Source organism: Choloepus didactylus, chromosome 23, assembly GCF_015220235.1.
Source record: "Choloepus didactylus isolate mChoDid1 chromosome 23, mChoDid1.pri, whole genome shotgun sequence".
Lineage (NCBI taxonomy): Eukaryota > Metazoa > Chordata > Mammalia > Pilosa > Megalonychidae > Choloepus > Choloepus didactylus.
In genome coordinates, this window is record NC_051329.1 from 17,976,567 (window position 1) to 17,997,482 (window position 20,916).

Here is a 20,916-nt window from a genome sequence, read left to right on the forward strand (position 1 = left end):
GTTTACAGTACCATTACGTAGTTGTACATTCATCACCTAAATCAATCCCTGACACCTTCATTAGCACACACACAAAAATAACAAGAATAATAATTAGAGTGAAAAAGAGCAATTGAAGTAAAAAAGAACACTGGGTACCTTTGTCTGTTTGTTTCCTTCCCCTATTTTTCTACTCATCCATCCATAAACTAGACAAAGTGGAGTTTATGGCTTTCCCAATCTCTTTCAGTTTTAAGAAAGCGTTGGAACATCTTGAAAAAAGATGTTAAAACCTATATTATATTACTAAAGATGCTCTTCTTCCTCCCCTCAGCACTCCCTGTCTGCCTGGTAGAATTAATTATACTTTTGTTTGTTTGATGGCAAAATCCCAGGTGGGGTACCCAGTTACCAGGAAAGTGAAACCAGAACTATCAGAGAAAAAGAACAACCCATCACAGCAAGGAGTATAAAGCTATAAGAATTCCAGCAAACGCCACCGTGTGGTTCCTCACCAAACCATCAGAATCTCCCCATCTCCTATTGTGACCCCCACGGCTTGCAGTGACGGAAGGATGAGGCATTGTCTTCACCCCAAACCTCGTCCCCTCCAGGGCTCTGGCAGCAGCAGCCACCGGCTTTCCCTGCACCGTCGATAACCCCTGCCTCTACTTCCTCCACTAGCACAAGTCCCTGGGAGCCTTCTGCCCGATGCACAAGTTACCGAGTGCCTACGCAGAGCCATGTGCCCCACAGCAGTGCCCAGGTTTGGCCTGTTCTGGGCTTGCCTCTGGTGCATATTTGTGTTTCAGTTTTCAGTAGGATGCCAGGGAGTCCAAAATTCCATTGGTCTGTGTCCAACTCAGCGCTCTGCTGGGCAATAGGCACACATTGCTGAACTCACTGACCTCTTTTCTAAGGGAACTATGAGACAGAAAAGAAAAGGCACTGATGGGTAGGCTGCTCAGACTGGGATGTCAGCAAGGTTAGTCACCCTCTCTGGGCCTCAGTCTCCCCCAAATGTAACATGAGGGGTTCATCTTTATCATCTCGAAAGCTCCTTTTAACTTTTTGAAACAAAGAGCATTCTCATTAGCCAATGCATTTGCTCTTTTGTTTATTCATTCAATGAATATTGTTGTATACTTGCCATGCAGCAGACTCTGAGGGAATAAGATATGGTCCCATTCTTGGGAAGCTCATGGTTCAGTGTGAGAGAAGACACTTAAATGGCTACAACTACACAGATTATGGAGATCCTCCATAAGGGTAGCAAAGGGACCATCAGCTCCTATAAAAGGAATTAGATCACCCCAAAAACCTGCTCCCTCTGCCACCTTCTCCATCTCAATTGATGGTGGGTTTAATCCTTTCAGTTGCTCAGGTGCAAAAACTTGCTTCTCCCCTCACGCCCCATTTCTTCCCAGTAGCAAATGCTGTTCATTCAACTCCCAAAACACATCAGAATCGGCCACATCTCACCACCTCCATTGCTACCCCTTTAGACAGAGCCACTCTTGTCTCCCACCTCTCCGTCTCGATCCCTCCCTCTCTTCAGGCTAGGATCTCTCAGCCTTGGCATGATCCTCAGCCAAGGATCATTTTAGAATGGTCCATCTAAAATGTAATCCAAGCCATGTCACGCCTCTGTTCAAAAGGCTTCCCGTTTCATCTGCAGGAAACCCAAAGATCTCCTCACGACTGACAAAAAAGTCATATAATATGACTCTCTTTCCCCCACTTCCTCTCTGATCTCACCTCTTACCACTGTACCCCTTGTTTGCTGTTCCTGGAACATGCCAAGACTGCTCCAATTGCAGGATCTTTGAACTTGCTGTTCCCTCTGCCTGGAGCCCACATCCCACAGATACTCATGCATTGTGCAACAAATGATCCCAGATCTTCATGGTGTAAAATAGCAATAACAGTTACTATGAATGCCTCACTGTTTCTATGAGTCAGGAGCCTGATGGGGCGATCTGTCATGAGGTTGCCATCAAGATGTCAGTCAGGGCTGCCGTCATCCGAAGGCTCGACTGGGGCTGGGGATCTGCATCCATGGTGGCTCCCTCCATGGCTGGCAAGTTGGTGCTGGCCAATGGTGGGGGGCTGCAGACCCTCATCCCATGGGCCTCTCCATAGGGCTGCCCATGTGTCCTCACACCATGGTGGCTGGCTTCTCCCAGAGTGGCCAGGCCAAGAAAGCGAGGTGGAGGTCACACATCACTACCACCACATTCTATTCATTAGAAGTGGGCCACCGAATCCATTCCTCTTTCTAAGGAAGGGGAATCGGTTTTCATTTTATGTTGGCAGGAGGGGCGAGGAATCTGTGGACACACTTTAAAAACCACCCTAAACTGCAAGGTTAGTCCCTCTTTCCTTAAGTCTCCATTCCCCCATTACCTTCCCTGATCGCTGGGTTCAAAATAGCAGCCACCCCCTCCCATTTGCTAGCCCAATTGTGCTGCTTTATTTTCTCCATAATTTATTACCATCTATAAGCCATATTTTTACTTGCTTGTGTGTTTATGCTCTGCTCCCCATCTATAGCGTGAACTCCATGACTGAGGGGGACATCTCTGTATTGTTTGCTGCACCCCTACACCCAGAACTGATGTGGACATGTAGTCGGCACAGAGCGAACCAGAATTGATGAATGAGGTTAGCTCAGGCCAGGGCAAGTAAGGGAAGAGGCAAGCCTTGCTGGGGGCTGGGCAGAAAGTGCCAACTCTGAGCTGGCTGTGAAGAGCTAAGACAGCATTCCACATGTAGAAGCACAGACGGGGCAGTGAAACCAGGAGAAGCGGGCCAGGGAGGTCGTGGGGAAAGCTGAGGCCTAACAGGATGGAGAGGAGTTCTGGCAGCGTGGTGTCGGCGGTGAGGAGGGCTGGGCAGCTCCAAATAGGCTCTCAGCTCCTCCTGGACTTGCAGTATCTCCTGGTTCTGTTCCTAAAGATGCACCGATAAACGGCTGACAGAGATGAATGTGTTTTCCTGCCTTTCTTTCAATATTGCCTGGGCCTGGCCTGCTCTCCTGGGAGCCCTAAGGAGCAGGGGGACTTATCAGATGGATTCGTCCTGAGTCATAAAACCAATCTTGATGCACCGGCTGCAGGAGCTTGGTGCACGAGAAATGCTAGTGCCTGTGATCAATGCTTGACCTGGGTTCTGGAAGCAGGTCTCAAACTCCTGCCTTCTCCTGGTTAGGAGCCAGGTAATTTGAGTGCAATCTCTTTAAAAGCTGAGTAACCAGGCAACTTCCTTTCCCTCTCTGGGCCCAAATAAGGAAGCAGAACTCACAGGTAATTTCCTGGTGTGGTTTAGAGCTCAGGTCAGTTGCAGAGAGGAGAACTTCAGGCCCTCCTGGTACCTGCCTTCCAAAGTACATGACCTCATGTCTTCTAAGGATGCAATGTTGGCAGGCTGGGTCACAGGGAAGGGAAGGGAGGGGAAGGGGAACTGACATTTTTTTAGCTCTTTCTGTTTGCACACATCATCTCATTTTATCTTTACAACTCAACAATAAATGGAGATATTATTCCTTATTTTATAGTTGAGAAACTGAGACTCAAAGAGGTTAAGTAACTGGCCCAAAGTCCTACAGATACTAGATGGTAAAGATAGGGTTTGAATCCAGGTATATTTGTCCCATACATAGATTGGGCATAAAAATGGAATAGAAATAGCAAGGTGGGTGGGGGGAGGTTGAACTAATCTTATCATGCTTTGGCTTCCAATTATACCTTGAGAAAGGAAGTGAAATACAGGTTTCCAGCTTCTCCCTATAATTTAGTCAGAATAGGATAGACTATGCTGCAGAAACAAATAAACCCCCAAATCTCAGTGGCTTGACCTATTTAAGGTTTATTTCTCTCATACAAAGTCTGATGGGGTACAGGAATCTCTCCTACATCTAGCAACTTTGCCTTTCAGAATATGTGGCCTCCAAAGTCCCTGTAACAGAGGAGGTAAGAGCTGGTGAAGACACCCCGACCTTGATATATGATATGACACATGTCACTCCCCTAGAGACCACTGGCCAAAAGTAACCTTATAACATATCACCTCAACCTAGCTGCAAGGGAAGCTGGGAAATATTAGAAAGTCTCTGGGAATATTTGATCAGCATTAAGTGTTTCTGCCATATCCTAATGCTTCTGCCTTCTTATTTCTTCCCCTGTAGGGCAGAGCCCCAGAGCAGCCCCACAGCGCCAGCTCAAGATGGACCCTCGGAAAAGCTGGGTCAGCGTCTGGCTACCGAGACCTCGGGCACCAACAGCTGGGAGAGAGACAAGGCCTGCCGGGAGCTCAGTCCTGCCAGAGCACGCAGGTGAGATGCCACCTCCCCTCCTCTCTTCATCCAGTGGAGAAGTTAAAGTTGAGGCTACAGAAATGAAGTTTGTCCTGCTGGCCACATCTCCCTACTCTCTATTGAAAGTTCTTCTTTCTGTTTCTTAAATTAGGGGTCAGGAATTTTTTTTTCTGTTAAAGACCAGATAAAGATTTTAAGTTTGTAGGCCAAACAGTCTCTATCATGATTACCCGACACTACCCTTTTAGCACAAAAGCAGCCGTAGACGATAGGTAAAGAAATGGCATGGCTGTGTTCCAATAAAACTTTATTTATAAAAAATAGGAAGTGGGCTAGATTTGGTCCACAGACCATAGTTTGTTGACCCCTGCCTTGAATAATGGAGTTCCTCTGGTTTTTGTTTTGATGACCATCTATGAGTCCCTGACTCCCAAATCATGACTTCAGCACAGACCTCGTCTGATGCCTTCCAGATCTTTGCATTCATTCCTTAATTCAATTACTCAACCAGTATTTTTTGAGCACCTTCAATGTGACAAGCTGTGTGATAGGATCTGAGGATACAGGATTTTACTGAGGCTTGAAAAGGTAAAGAAGCTTGGCCTAAATATGTCAGCCAATAAATGGCAGAATGAGTTTTGAACTCCAGTCTCTGATCTTAAATCCTAGACTAAAAATCACATTATTGATGCTAATGACAAATCCAATCTAATCTCTGCCTTCTGTTTTTCTGTGTTGTTCCATACATGTATAAAACCTGACTGGTCTTCGGCCTCTGGGAAATCTGATTCTGTTTGCAACATGTCTTTATACGTCAGTTTCACTACCTGGTCTAGGAGACTTACCCCTCTCCTCAAACTAACCCACCACTCTCTCCCTGCCTTGAACCTGTATCTACTCCCCAGCTAAAGGTATAAAATGAATTTGGTGTCCTTGTCAGGAAAACTCCCCAGATATATTACCTACCTCCTTGTGTGGAATCAGAGTATAAAAGCCATTTTACAGATGGGGAAACTGAGGCCAGTGGTAGCAGGACCGGATACTTGGTCTCTTGTCCAAATTCTCTCCTTGAATCCTGGAATTCTTGGTTTATTAAGGTAGAGATTCAAAATAATATTGGGTACCCATTTGAGAACTAGACAGAAGCTATATGAGTTCTGTCCCCTTAACAATGTATGTGCTCCCAAGTATATTCCCCAAACTCTATGTACCATTTCAAAGAGTTCATAGAACCCTGAAGTCTTTTAACCTGGGCCCATCTTTAAAATCTCCAGTTCTAGGAGATATGGTTATTGAATTTTGAGAAAGCAACTTGGGGAGCTTTCACATCCAAAGCCACCCACCCCCACCCCCACCCCCCACTCCCAACCTGCCAATTCCACTACAGACTTTATTTAGGCTGTGATTTCAGTGAGGGAGAAACAATTAAGTCCTATCAGCTTGGAGAAGCGAATCTCAACATCAAATCTGGCAAAGTTATCTCCAAGAAACAGGAAAGGGATTGCTTCCATGAGAGACTGGGGGAGATGGAGAGAGAAAGGGGTAGGAGGGAATTTCTGTATTTTCAAAACGTTTTCTCTCAGACTGCCAAGGGGGAATTTTTAGAGACTTGAGTCCAAACCCGGAAGCTACCACTTACTGAGTGACCTTGGCAAGTTACTTTTCCTTCCTGGACCTCAGTTTTCATAGCAATCAAATGGGGATACTAAGATCTAATTCTCCAGATTGGGAGAATCAGGTTATGCACGTACAAATCCTGGCATATGGCATAGAACACAGGAGATGCTCGACCAAGGTTAGTTGACATGTCAAGACGCCAGAAGAGAAGATTCTAGGTAGGAAAATCTGAGAAATGATGCCTTATTATCAACTTGATTGCTGTCTGGACATCTTGCTCCCTTCTCCTACCTGTGACTGACTCTCAGATATGATAAAAACCACAATAATGATGACAAATAATAATAGCGATAATAAAAGTTGTAATTACTGTAATAGAAGCTCCATTTACCGTAAACTTGCTTTGTGCCAGGGCAGGGTATATTACGTGGGCAGAGCTTCTTTATTCCTCATGACAAACTTATGGCACAGGTACTTTAGTTTATTTTTGTCTTACAGAGGACAAAAACAAGGCTCAGAAATGTCTCCAAACTAGTAAGTGATAGAGTCACAATTTAAATACAGGTTTGTCAGTTCCCAGATCCCACATTCTTTATCAGTCTAGCTAAGGGTTTGTCAATTTTATTGATTTCCTCAAAGAACTGTCTTTTGGTTTTGTTGATTCTATTTTTTTTTTAATTCTCAATTTCGTTTATTTTTGCGCTCATCTTTGTTATTTCTCTCCTGTTTGCTTTGGTATTAGTTCGCTGTTCTTTTTCTAGTTCCTCCAGGTGTGCCATTAGGTCTTTGATTTTAGCTCTCTTCTTTTTTAATGTAGGTATTTAGGGCTATAAATTTCCCTCTCAGCACTGCCTTCGCTACATCCCATACATTTTGATATGTTGTGTTCTCATTTTCAATTGTCTCGAGATGTTTACTGATTTCTCTTGTAGTTTCTTCTTTGACCCACTGATTGCAGAACCCACACTCTTCACTGTACATATTTTTAATTCAATTTTATTGAGATATATTCACATACCAGTCAGTCATACAAAGCGTGCTACATATGTAATCACTGTATTCTTAACCACTGCATGTGGAACCATGCACATCTAACCACTGCATACTTAACCTCTGCATACTTAACTGCTGCATACATAACCACTGTGTATTTAACCACTGCCTATTAAATACTATGAACTTCACTGCATATGCAACCATTGCCAGTTTAACCCGCTGCATGCTTAACCACAGCCTATTTAACCTGCAGCATACTTAACCAGTGCATATTGAAGCCCTGCATACGTAACCACTGCATATGTAATCATAGCATACTTACCCACTTGGAACTTACCTGCTGTGTATTTAACCACTATTCTGCACCTCCCAGTCTCTCTGGGTTGCACACCTAGGAAAATTGGTGCAGGGGAGAGAAAGAAGTGGAGGATATGCAGACCTACCTGGGGAATTATTGAGAGGATTGTTTATTCCCACCTCACAGACCTAAAATCTATCCAAATTCAAGGGCTTTCTCAGTATTCTATCACTTAAAGCTGAGTCTAAGACAGTGGTTCTCAAACCCAGCTCCTCTGCGACCCTGGGGTTCCAGAAGGCAGAGTTGGTCAGCTGAAACATGGAGTCTGCCTGTTTTTCAAGACACACTTTAAAGAGACTTTTAATAAAGTATTTCTTCTTCAAATGTTTTCTCTCAAATTCCTGGCAGCTGTTACTTACACTGAGGGTGTTTATAGGAAACAAGATGATTTTACAAGTGACTAAATTATTTCATCCATTCTTCATCACTCATTTGGTCACTTGACAAATATTTATTAGGCTCTTGCTCTGTGTCAGGCACTTGGAGGGAAACCTTGGAGGTGGCCTCTCACGTTTATACAAACAGCTTGTTTGCTTGCTGGATACATATACTGCACTTTGTGCTTTGTAACATATAAATGCAGTTAAATAGCTAGGGCCTTAATTCCCATGACATTCATTTCTAACCTGCTAAAAGCAACTCTCTTGAAAATAGTATAGATAGATAAAGATTTATGATTTTTATTTATTGGAAATGCAGAGACCTTAATATATATTGCAATCATTCTTTTATCATTCATTCTTCTAATCATAATGATCCAGATTCTTAGAATGCAATTAAATATTGCAACATTTTATGATATTCTGTAAAGAGTTGGATAATTTCTAAGAGATCTGCCACACAAACAAGTTTGAGGAGGCAGGTGGTTTTGTGGGAAAGCTCTCATGATTGGAATCACACAGACCTAGGTTCAAATCCCATTGACACTTCCTAATTGGGTGGTCCTCAGCAAGTCAGTTCAAATTTCTGAGCCCCCTTTGTTTCATCTGTTAAATGAGAATTATGAAAAATTGTACCATCTTCACAGTGCTTTCGTGAGTATCAAAGCATTTAAAACACTTGGCACATAATACATGGTAGTTGGTTATTACTAATAATGAGGATAAAAATATTAGTTCTTTTATTATTATATTATTAATATTATATTCTCCCATTGCAGTTCAACTGGGTTAGCATGTTTCACTTCCCAAGCAGTTTTTCGTCTGAAACAACCTTCCTTTTTCACAGGCTAGAGTTTTTTTTTTTTTTTTTGAATCCCTGGAGCCAGCCCCAATTATAAAAGGAGATAACTTGCCTTCCTATAACTGCAACCTGAGCATTTGAATTTAATTGAACAGGAAATAATTATTCCTGAATAGCGGGAGGTCTTTGAGGTTCTGTGAGGCAATATAAGATACATATCTTGTTACATTAGACCTCAGCAAATATGCTTTTAATATCAGCTGCTATTTAACATACCTTCCGTCTCCTATTAAATTTCCAGCAGAAACTACAGATGCGATGTATTGGGGAGGGACAGGGCTGAGCTGCCGATTAATTATTTTAAAAGTGATTTATTTACCAAGGTGAGCCATTTGCAAATTCAATAATAAATCTATTAAGGAATAGTTAACCTCTATAACTGTTTTAAATAGTCAATTGGTGTTTGGGTAACGTAAGGCGCCTGTCTCATTAGGTCGACAATTAATGCCTTATTTGAAGCACTAAATCTGAAGGGTGACAGAAGTAACCATGAGGTGGTAATTAGGTATTCGCTGTGGGTCCTGGATCCTCCAAGGAACAGGGTCCTTCTCAGGCTGCAAGAGCCCTGGTTGGGGGTTGGAGAACCCTACAGCCTCAAACACCTACCTTGTGTTCCCCACAGCGCCTCTCGTGACAAAGACTTGACACCACCGCCTTCCTCCAGGGGGAAGAAGAAAAAGAAGAAATCCACTCGGAAGAAGAGAAGGAGGTGAGCGCACCAAGGGGCGGGGGGCAAGACTTTGAAGATTGGAGGAAAGAAAAAAATGGAGTAATCCAGATCTGGGAGTCAGACAGCACGGGGTTCAAATCCCCTCTCTGCCTGTTAACTACTGTGTGACCTTGGGCCAGTCACTGCATCTCTCTGTGCCTGTTTCCGTGTCTATAAAATGGTGATAATGAGAATTTGATGAGAAAGTGGTTGTGGAAGCAGCTGTCACGGTGTCTGGCACAAAGTAAATGACCAATTAATAGGAAGCACATTTATTCTCATTCTGCCAGTGATTTTTTTTTTCTTTTTTTTTTTTTGAGGGCTTACTCTGTGCTGGGACTGTGCTAAGCACTCTAACCTATCTGTTTTACCGCTGACCATAGACTACAAAGGAAGCATTATTATCCCCATTTTAGAGCCAAGAAAAGAAATGCTCAGATTGGGGGTGACAGAACCTACAGGGCTTTGACCCCAGACTTCTCAGCTGGTTCCACAACACCCACACATCGGGTGTGGATAACAGACTTTATATTTTTTGCCAGCTACAGCAAATGGATTTTTTCCTACGTAAAATTCCCCCTTTCTATTTTTGCATACGAAAAAATTCCAGTTCTGCTTCTGGGCTTCCACTAACTCTACTAAAGGCATGTCCAGTGTCCCAGCTCCAGAGGGGTGGGCTGGAACCCGAGAGGGACACGTCGAGAATCTCACCAAACCTCCTTTCAGAGGCAGCTTTTACCGAGGCCTACAGGGGGCAGCAGAGAGCAGTTTCTGGATGATGGGCCCCAACTCCAGGTTTTCTGGAACCTTGTTCCCCCGACACCCCTTTAGCGTAGTTCCAAGGGGACAGGCCCCAAAAGGATCCAGGGGTGAATATGGCGAGGACACGGAGTCCCAGCCATTGTGGGGTGGGGGTGGAATTGGGGCAAGTGACTTGAGCATCCTGATTTTTCCAAGTAAAAAGAACACATCAAAAAAGGAAACCATGAGATTCATTCATTCACTCATTCATTCATTCATTCAGAAATGTCCGCTGGGCACCTCTTTGGGAGCAGACACTGTGATACCTTAAGGGTCAGGTTGTTCCTCAGCCATTTCCCCCAGCAGATATGTTTTATTTGACCTGTAAAATATTTTTTTTTCTTTTTAATTGGTGGCCAACACTAAAAAATCAGATTTCATAAGAAAATATGTGTCTTTGGCTTCTATAGAAAAGGCAGGTGCTCTGGAAGACCAGGTCTGCATTTCCACATGGGGCCCTCACTGATCTGAGAAGCAGGCTACTCCTTTAGTCAGGGGCTCCCTGCTTCTCTACAGTCCCCACCACTCCCTATTATCTTCCACCTGGCCCCCTAAATTCATTTATATCATCTGAGAGGTCCCTGTAGGCACTGAGTTTGCAATCCCTCATCTGTTAAAATGCTGGGAATTTGTCAGTGGGGAAATAAGAGAACTGGAGGTGAACAGTAGCCTGCTCAACATGACTCAGTGAGTTGTGGGAGAGTCAAGAGTAGAACCCAGTCACCAGAACTGCAGCCTGGAGTTATTGTCACACCTAGGCTGTCTCTGTTTCTTTAGTGGCCCCTTGAGGCACTGCCCATGCTAACTATGGCCTGGTCCCTCCACGGATCTAGTCTTACTGGGGGACACCACGGTGGGGCAGAGGAGAGAGACAAAGAATAGAAATAAGGGTATATAGCTTGGGGAGAGAGCAGCAAACAAAAGAAAATTTTTGCATCACAACCAGGAGGGCAGCTATGGGCAAGATAGCAATTGAGGATAAAGTCACTGGGATCAAACAGATCTCAATGAAATCCCAGCTCATCCATTTCTAGCTGTGTGACTTTGGGCAAGTCACTTCACCTTTCTGAGCCTTACTTTTCTTGTCTTTAAAAAGAGGGTAGTAATTGTACTTAAGAATTGTGGGGGAGAATTAAATGAGATAATGCATATAAAACACTTGATAATGTTTAAAACAAATGCAAATTAATATCAGTCTTGGTATTAGCCTTAATGTGTGTTACTGAAAGGGCTGAGACCCTGTATATGGGGGGCAGGGAAGGGTCTTTGGAAATCAGCCTTGGCCTCTGAGCACCTCCCCCTGAAGTGTCTCCCCTCCCCTGGCAGGTCCCCATCATATAGCCCATCGCCTGTCAAGAAAAAGAAGAAGAAAAGTTCCAAGAAACATAAACGGCACAGGTATTGTCCTTTCTTTTCTGCAAACAGGGACACCATGGGGACTTTGGAGGGGGAAGGGGGTGGCACCAAAAGGTCCTTTAGGAGCATATCATTTCATTTATATAAAATATTTGCCTCTATATTGTTATTTGTTACAAGGACCTGATGCCCAGTGAAACTAACTCAGACCAGAAAGGGGATGTGATTTATAAAAAGGCAAGAGTTTCTCAGCCGCTTGGCTGCAACCTGCTCCCACTCTCCATGCTGCAGCTTCAGCCAGGAGAGACTGAATCTCTCCGTCTTGTTCTTCATTCCCATTTCCCAAGGAAGGGACTCTCTGATTGGTCCATCTGGGCCCTAGCATGTGGGATCATATCTTAAAGTACAGCTGCTGGGATTGTCCAGCTTTATTGGGGAGGCAGGGACAGTAAGTAAGGGATCTTTATGAACTGGACATGCATTCCAAAAAGCATCTACTATACACATGCACGCTCACACGCACACACGTATGTTTAGGGGAAAATAAGATTAGAAGGGTACATACTTGGAGGCTCAAATTCGTGGTACGTGAGCCAAGCCAACATTTTACCCTTGGAGGATTTTGCAATACAGAAATCCAGATTCCCAGTTACTCTGTAAATCACACCCCCTGTCTTCTTTGGGCCAGCTTTCCCACAGACACCCATCAGCCGGAGCTGGGGAGCAGCTGTGCATTTCGAGGGAGAATGAATGGGTGCTGGGTTTGCCACAGGCCCTGCCTGGCCTGCTCCCCCCATTTGCACCCATTTACAAAGCCTGCTTAGCCCTACTAGGCAGGGAATTTGAAGCTCCCAGGATAAGTTAAGATGTTTAGGTGGTTGACTGTGGATGAGGGGTAAAGTGTGGCTTGAGTTTTATTTGTGGTTATGTGTCTTGCAATTTTCCTACATCAATTGCATATTACATGTGCAATTAAACAACAACAGAACAGACAGTAAGAGGTCATTTGAGTTATCACCCTGCATCTCATGCCCAATTCAAAGGTTACATCGGTGTGGCTTTTCCCAATCCAGGGTGTCACCTCATCTCAGCTTTTGTGGGTGTAATGGCTTCCACTCAGTAGGGTTTTGGACATTCCAGTGGACCACTCTCTGAGTTTGCATTTCGTATAAGACATGGGCAAACCAATCAGTGAAACACCGTTTATTGGGTGTTAGAAATCTTCCCCAACACGGTGCCCTTGGTGGGGGCAGCAGCCTGCCCGTGTCCCTGGCCGCCATCTTGCCGACTTCCTACACTGAGCAACTCGCCCCAGCTTGGGGGTGGGATGGAAGGGGCACTTTTCCCATATCTGAATCCTGGAAGCTAAGTGGCTTCTCACCCAAGGGTTTCTTTTCATAAGAAAGACACTTAACACAGTTTAAAAATAGGCTTTCTAAGCCGGCTACAGTCAGCCCAGAGGTCAAAGCTCTCTCTGGGGGAGGGTCATGAAGAAGGAGGTTGGGAGGGGGACGTCCTGCTGCCCACCCTCCCCCAGCCCTCACCTCCTGAGCCCTACCCTGCTCCTCGTCCAGCCTCTACAGGCTCTGAACTTGTTTGGTTAAGGATGGTGAGACATTTTTAGAGGTGGGGGTAGGGATTGGGGTAGCATTGAAGTTTGTTGGTTTTCTTCTTTAATTCCTCCAATAAACAAGGCGTCAGGGTTTAAAAGAATCTCGTTGTTAAACAAGGTGTCAGAGTTTAAAAGAAATCCAGATTCACAGCTATTTATTGAGCAGCCGTGGTGTCAGGCACTCACATGCTGGGCTCCAGGAACAAACAGCGACCAAGGGCAAGCCCCTGCCTGCAGGTCGCTCACATTTTAGTGGGGAAAATGGGTCATCGTAATATGAAGAGGTGTGTGCTATAATAAAGGTGAGTGCAGAAGCCAGGATCTGGGGGAGCAGAGAGGAGGCCCCAACCCACTCCAAAGGGTTCAGAAATGCTTCCTGGAGAAGGGAGGTCTGAGTGGAGCTCAGAAGAATGAGCTGGAAATACACGGTTGGATCTGTGTGACCCTGGGCAGGCTGATTCTCGGAGGTTCAGTGTGTCTGTCTGTAAAATGGTTATTAACAGTAGTTCACAGGGTTTGGGGAAAGATTGAATGAGATTGTGTGTGCAAGAAAGACACTTGGCATAGGGCCTGGCACACAGTAACAGTTCCACTTATGGAAGGTGGTTGCCCCATGATGATGGTGATGTTGAGGAGGACGATGGTGATGAGAAGGAGGATGGTGATAATGATGATGGTGGTCATGATGATGGATCCACAACTAGGGAAGGAGAAGATGAGGGGGTGACTGGGTGGGGAGAGGACTCTCCCTATGTCCCCCTTACCCGACTTCTTTAGGGACAGGCTTACAACTTTGAGTGAGTATTGAAGCACTGGTAGGCTTTGACCTGGAAATTCAGAATTCAAAGCAATGTCTCCCATATGATCCTTAATTTCCAAGAAATCAAAGAGAGGAGGAGGATGGTCTGGGTGTGCCCACTCCTAGGAAGCGTGATCACAAACACACTGACACATTCATTCCTGGGGAAGAAACCCTCAAACTCACCCATATTTATTTCCTTTCTCTCTCCTTCCCTCCCTCCCTTCCTCCTTCCCTCTCTCCTTCCCTCCCTCCCTTTCTTCCTTTCTTCCCCCCCTTTTCCCCTTCCTTCCTGCCATCCCTCCCTCCTTCCTTCTTCCTCTTCCTGTTTTTCTTTTACCAGGTCGTTCTCCAAGAAGAGAAGGCACAGGTAAGAATCGTGTGGCCTCTGCTTTCTCATCCAGGCTTTGGGTAGCTTCTGTGGTCACCTCTCAATCTCTGTTTCTGGGTCCTTGGTCTTGCCCCTTCATCTTCCTGGGCCTCAGTTTCCCCACCTCCTAAATGAAGGAATGGGTTGGTTTCCCTGAAAGATCCAGGCCAGCTCTCAACTGCCATTAGTCGCTCCTGGGCCAGCCACACCTGGAAAGTCTCGCCACCCCTGCCAGTCTGTTTGTTTTTCCCCTGGATGAAGTCTTGGGCTGGGTACCTCGGAGCATGTAGAGAAATAGCCCCATCCACCAGGTTGAGTAAACAGCCTTGGCCTCTCCACCAAAGCTTTCCCAGAAGCTAGCCAAGGGACAGAGGCCACGTGCTCGTATATTAGAAACACTGTAGAGCACAGATAAAACCACTGCCTACTAGGCTCTCATTTATAGTTGGGTTCTTTCCCTGCATATGTCTATTTGGTCCCCATCCCAACCCTGCACTGTGAGTATGGTTATCGTTCCCATTTTACAGATGAGGAAACTGAGACTCAGGTAGGAGTTTGGACAGGCATGTCCACAGGCACACAGCCAGAAAGTGGCAGAACGAGAATTCAAACCCAAATCTGTCAGAGGGTGACAGTGACGTCTTAAATAATAGTGACCATGCCTAGAGCAGTTTGCGGTGTGCAAAGCCCTTTTGTTTGTTCACTTAACAAGGTCATTGATCACCAAGGTCATTCGTCTCCTCAGGACAGCGGCCTGAGCATGTCACAGTTGAGGAAACCTCCTGTCCGAGAAGACAGGGAACTTACCCCATGGCACATAGCAACTAAGTGCCGGAGCTGGGGCTCGAACTCGGGTCTTCCAGTGAGGTCCTGGGACCTTCTGCTGTCCAGGCCGGGTCTCAAACGTGGAGGCGGCTTACGCAGCTGACTCACGGTGTGGTTTCAGTCTGATGAAAGAAATTGTCCCCTTCCCGGGACCTGCTTCAGAGCGTCTGCCTGGGTATTCCGTTCCCTTCTCTTACCAGCTGATTGAATAGCAGGCAGGAGTGTGGGATCTGGGGCCACATCCCAGCTCCACTTGTGACCCCGGGCAGGGTTTGTAACCCATCTGGGGCTCAGTTTCCACATTTGTAAAAAGTGAGCGCTTACACTATACCTGTACCCACAGGTTGTGGGGAGAGAATAAAAAGAGATCATTAACGTACATAAAGTATTTAGCAGAACGCCCAGCCCATAGCAAAGCCTTGAAACATGGCAGATACAGTTACCACTGCCCTTATCGCTACTGTGATGATCAGCCCACCAAAGCTGAACTTCACCAGCATCACCAGTCTCAGCGTCTGTGTGTGAGCCAGCGCCGTGACTGAACCCGCTAGGTGAAAGAGCTGGCAGTGATTTTCCTGGCCTCGGACAGTGACCGGTGTCCATTCCAAAACTGCCTGGATCTAGTTGCCCGCTGTATGTTAAGCATTTTAACCATTTGGAATTTGGCATCTTTGACTAATTGGCCGTTTTTTGTTTAGCTCCTCTAGCCCAAAAAGCAAAAGAAAGGAAGAGAGGAGGCACAAAAAACAGTAAGTAGATCCCACCTGGAACGCAACTCTTCAGTGCTGGGAAGTGGGGGACCAGGCCTCTTACAAGCCAGTGATCAAGGTGCCAAACAAACAGGGAAAGGAAGAGGGTGGTGAGTGCAGAGGAAGGGAACAAAGGAGAGGGAGGGAGAGAAAGAGAACTGTGCGGGTACTTGTATTTGTGGGTTAGGGATGCATGAGTGCACAGGGCTGTGTCTAGGATGCATATGTGTTTGCATATGTGTCCGCAGTGTGTAAACTGTGTGTACTCTATGTGCATCATATATACATTTGTGTGTAGTGGGGATATATGTGCAGCATGCACATTGTTTCTAAATGTCTATACGTTTTTACGTAGTGCAAACATCTGTGTGCACTGTATGTACAAATGTGTACAGTGCAGGTACACATTGTGTGTATGTGGTATATATCGGTGTGCACATAGATGCATCGCATCTGCCTTCCTATGTTTATGTGTGCATGGGACATGAACAGTGCATGTGTAGGAGCAATGTCTGCACGATGTGTGTGAAGCTGTGCACTCTGCTTGTGCTCTGTTTGTATATCTGGGTGCCCTATGGGGACGGGTTGTTTGACAGTATGACGCATATGCACGTGCGGCGTGTGCATGCATGGTTATGGGGTCAGGGTCACATGTGTGAACACGTGTGAGCATGCATGGGATTCCACACCCTGGCTGCCGGGGCGTACAGTGTGGGGATAGCAGTGACACCCTATCGCCTGTCTTGGGGCCCCAGCTGTTTCATAGTTTATAGCTGGTAGTAGAAATTCAGATAAGCTAGCGCTGCCTGTGGAGTTCAGTTCCCAGCCAAATTAAAAGCAAATTTGGTTACAAGCCACCTACTTTATACCCTGCAAATGTTAGTGCGTGTGTTTTCCAATCAACTCATATTTTATCTCCCACCAAGAAACTTCTAACGTAAGGATCAAAGACAATGGGATGAAAGGCTTTTGGCTGCTGAGGAGGGAAAAGGGGAGATGGGGGAGCAGAGGGAGGGCCCCAAAGAGTCTCTCCATCCAGGGTCCCTGCAAAGGGAAACATTTCAGCCACCACCACAGGGGCCTGGTGACGGCTACAGAAGGAATCAAGTAGAGGTTTAAGTTAGCCCAGGGAAGAACTTCCAGATCATCACGACTTTCAAGTCAAGTCAAGAGACACTCACTGCTCACAAATTGATTGAGTGTCCTTTCATTCTTCTCACAAATGGAGCACATATTCTCGGAGATCTCAGCATTGCTTGTCCACTGGGGCTATGGTTTCGGCTGGGCCCAGACCCCGTGAGCATGGAGGACAGCAACATGGATGCCCTCCCTGGTGCCACGAACTGAGTCCCAGAAATTGCTAGAAGTCCGGGATGAGAAAAGCTGTGCAAGCCAAAGACAAGAGTCAGGAGAGGGAGATAAATGGTGGTTTATTCCTAGCAGGTCCCATGATCAGCGCTGCTTCTAGGCAAATGACCACTTGTTCCAGTTTGCTAATGCTGCCATTAAGCAAAATACCAGAAATGAATTGGCTTTTATAAAGGGGGTTTATTAGGTTACAAATTTACAGTCTGAAGGCCATGAAAATGTCCAGATTAAGGCATCAACACAAATACAACTTCAATGACGGAAGGCCAATGGTGTCCGGAAAACCTGTGTTAGCTAAAAGGCACATGGCTGGCGTCTGCTGATCCCGAGTTGTGTTCCAGCTCCTCTCTCAGCTCCTGTGCATTCTTCAAAATGTTGCTCTTGGGGTGTTTGTCCTCTCTTAACTTCTCTGAAGCAAACTCTGGGCTAGCATCTCCAAAGTTTCAGCAAAAGTCTGCTTTCAGTGGCTGTCTCCAAAATGTCTCTCTCAGCTGCTCTGAGGTCCTTCTGTTTGTGAGCTCTTTTATAGGACTCCAGTGATTAAATCAAGACCCACCCTGAATGGGCGGGGTCCATATCTCCATGGAAATAATTCAATCAAACATTTCACCCACAGTTGATTGAGCCACATCTCCATGGAAACACTCAATCAAAGGATTCCAACCCAATTAACACTAATACGTCTGCCCCCACAAGACTGCATCAAAGAACATGGCTTTTTCTGGGGGACATAATATATACAAACTGGCACTCCACTGGAATGATTTAGCCTCCTTATATTCAGCATCCCTTAGTGGGGCCCTAATACGTGGCAGGCCCTGTGCTGGGCCCTGACATTAGCCAGATGTTCTCCTGGCCTCGAGGAGCTCACAGTGCAGCGCAGTAAGGAGGCAGGCCCCGGCGCAGCAGTGCGGATGGAAGCCCAGAGCATTATGGGAACACTGGCGCTGGAAGGAGGGTGTGGGATCCGGGGTGGGGTGGGGGTGGGGTTGGCTTCCTGCAGGAGGGAGTGTCTAGGCTGGGGGTGACAGCAGAGGGGACCATTCTAGGCTGCAGGTTAAGCAAGTTTAAATTCTCTGTGCCTCAGTTTCTTCATCTGTAAGATAGAAATAATAAGCTAACCTGCTTCATAGGTGATTGTAAGGAATAGGTGAGTTCATTTAGTAAAATGCTTAGAACTCAGAGTCAGGCACAGAGTAAGTGTTAGAAAGGGGCCACCCGCCATCACAAGGACATGATGAACATGGAAAGGTGTGAGACAGTATACAAGCCATTCGGTGTGGCTGGAGCCTGCCAGTCCAGCGCTGAAGATGTCAAGCAGTGAGCTGGGAGGGTTAGGCAGAGACTAGCTCCTGAAGGAGATTCAAGCCCACAGTTTGGACTTGACCTGAGGGCAACAGGAAAGTTTTAAGTAGGGCAGAGACATGGTCTGATTATTACCTTAAATGACTCCCTGAGTCCTCAGCTGGGATTACCAGGTTACCTCCTGATAGAGCCTCTCTAACTCCCACTGGCTTCCTGGCTTGGCCTAAACTATTGACATTCCTTATACAGCCTTGAATAATGACTTCTAAGTCATCATTACTTAGAGAAACCTGTACTAACCTGTGGTAATACCACTATTTGTGGGGGTGGTGATAATTGTTATAATTGTTTGTTATTGATGTTTGTAAGCCACTCTGAAAGGCTTTTTACCCATGCTAAGGATCTGAGCTTAATGTTCCAGGTCTGAGATTACAGATTGGTGGCCCAAAGGCCTAATTTAGTCTGCAAATGTGTTTTGTTCATCCCAAACAGTGTCTTTAGTTTTTGAAATGCATTTCCTTTTAAAATAGGGATATTTTCCATAGAAATCTGTATTTCTGTATTCACTTGAAAAATGTAAAGGTCCAGCCATACTCCGATATTCTGAAAGCCAAGCAGCTCCTTCCTTTAGCCCATGCCCTTCGGTTGATGTGATTTTCGTGCCTGACTGAGTCACACACTTAGGGTACCAGATGGCCCCTGACGTCTCTGGAACTGGGACTCTTGCCTTGAGTGTGGAAGGGACAGCCCTGCCCAGGGTGTGATCTGCATCAGACCTGCTTCCCACAGGAGGAAAGGGCTGCAGTCATCCACACTGCCTCCAGAGGACCCCTTTTCCCTTCCCTGTGTCAAGTTCTGCTTGTTAGAGACCCTCCCTGCCCCTCCAATACCCAGGTGGAAGCTGGGGTAATTAATACAAATGGGCGGGAGGGATGGTGCTGCAGAGGCAGGAGGAAAACGTGTATACTGAGATGGAAATCTCTCTCTCCTCCTCTGACTCGCTCCTTCTTGTCCCCCCAAGGTCCCGAAGCCGGCCCCGAAAGTCTCGCCGCCAGCGCCATCACCGCTGCCACTCACGGTGCCAGAGCTCGGAGTCCCGCCCCTCGAGCTGTGAGAGCAGGTATCACCACTCCATGGGGCCCCCACCCCCAGCCGATGCCCAGAGCCCCATCTAGGGAGAGTCGGCATCTGCTTGGCTCCCACTGTCCCACTAGGCTCCCGCAGACACACAGCCCCTGCCTTGCACTCGGCAGCTGTCACCACTTCCCTGTAGAGAAAAGGCTGCAGAAAAAAGGGGCTTGCTGCCTCCACGTAAAGTAACAACGACAGTGCTAGCGAATGTGTTAATACTTACTAAGTGTCAGTAAGCACTCTTCGTATGTCAGCTCATGGTTCTATCTGCAACCCTGGAAGTAGGTACATTGCTGTGCCCATTTTAAAGATGAGGAAGCTGAGGCACAGAGAGCTTAAGGAACTTGCTAGTCACATGGTTACTAAGTGGTAGACCTAGGATTGAAACCGGGGCCTCTGGCTTTGTAGATTTTGCATTCCCATTAGGGGATCTTCTAAGCACAGAGAAGCTAAGCAGCCCATGAAAGGTCACACAGCACAAAGTATCAAGTTCTGAGACCCTTCCCAGTCAGTTTTCTCCTAACGTGAACCCTCTTGAAGGCTGATATATTGACTGTCTCAGCCTGAAGAGGGGGAGGAGGATTCTACTGTGGATAGGAAGGAGAAGGAGAAGATTTAGGTAATATTTATCCAAATCCTGCTTTGTGCCAGGCATGGTGCTATGATTTCAAATCTGTTTTCTCTCTCGTTCATCCCAGTAACATTATGAGCTAGGTTCCAGCTTCCTCACTTTGGTTGCACTTTGGGATCACCTGGGAAGTTTTTGAAAATACCAAGGCCTACATCTGCCCCCTAGATATTCTGATTTAATTGGGATGAGATGGGGCCAGGGCACTGGGACTTTTAAATCTCCCCAGGTGAGGCAAATGTGCAGCCACGTGAGAAGCACTTAAGAAAGAGGAAAGCCGCCCCCGGTGTCCCGAGCCAGCCTTGTACTATCCACGAGGCCTTGGAGTACCCATTGAGCATCGGCTTACTCCCACTTTCTGAAGGCATCCAATTCAAAACAAAGCTCCAGTTCCTTACACAGCCCCCCAGATCACCTGCCACAGGGTCAGATCCTTTAATGGGCTCTTTCTAGCACCCTCTTATAGAAATGCGCTATGGTGCTCTGTGCTGCAAGGAGCAATAGACACACTTGTTCAGCCACAGGCTTGCACTTGGTGGTCTTTAAAGGGTGTTGACACGCTGAGCTAGATTGCATCACTGACTTTTATGAGTTGTGGGCAAAGGGTCCCACCAGGGTGGCACAGCTAGTAAGTGACTGGCAGTGGGACCCAGCCTGAGCCCTCCACTCCACCCCAGGCTGAGTCTACTCTGAGCAGCTCAACCCCTGCCGGCCGGGGCCGGGGCATCAGGCAGGGCCCATTTGCAAACATGCCAC

General features: G+C 46.3%; 1 protein-coding gene across 1 annotated transcript in view; it reads left to right on the top strand.

Annotated features, from left to right (window-relative positions):
• The window catches only part of SRRM4 (serine/arginine repetitive matrix 4), a 160,844-nt gene that overhangs the window by 109,330 nt on the left and 30,598 nt on the right, over positions 1-20,916 (top strand). Inside the window, exons 2-7 of the mRNA XM_037817282.1 lie at positions 4,166-4,312; positions 9,130-9,216; positions 11,344-11,415; positions 14,128-14,154; positions 15,678-15,728; positions 19,423-19,521. Of these exons, the coding sequence (XP_037673210.1) occupies positions 4,166-4,312; positions 9,130-9,216; positions 11,344-11,415; positions 14,128-14,154; positions 15,678-15,728; positions 19,423-19,521 (483 nt within the window). The remainder of the gene's footprint in view (positions 1-4,165; positions 4,313-9,129; positions 9,217-11,343; positions 11,416-14,127; positions 14,155-15,677; positions 15,729-19,422; positions 19,522-20,916) is intronic.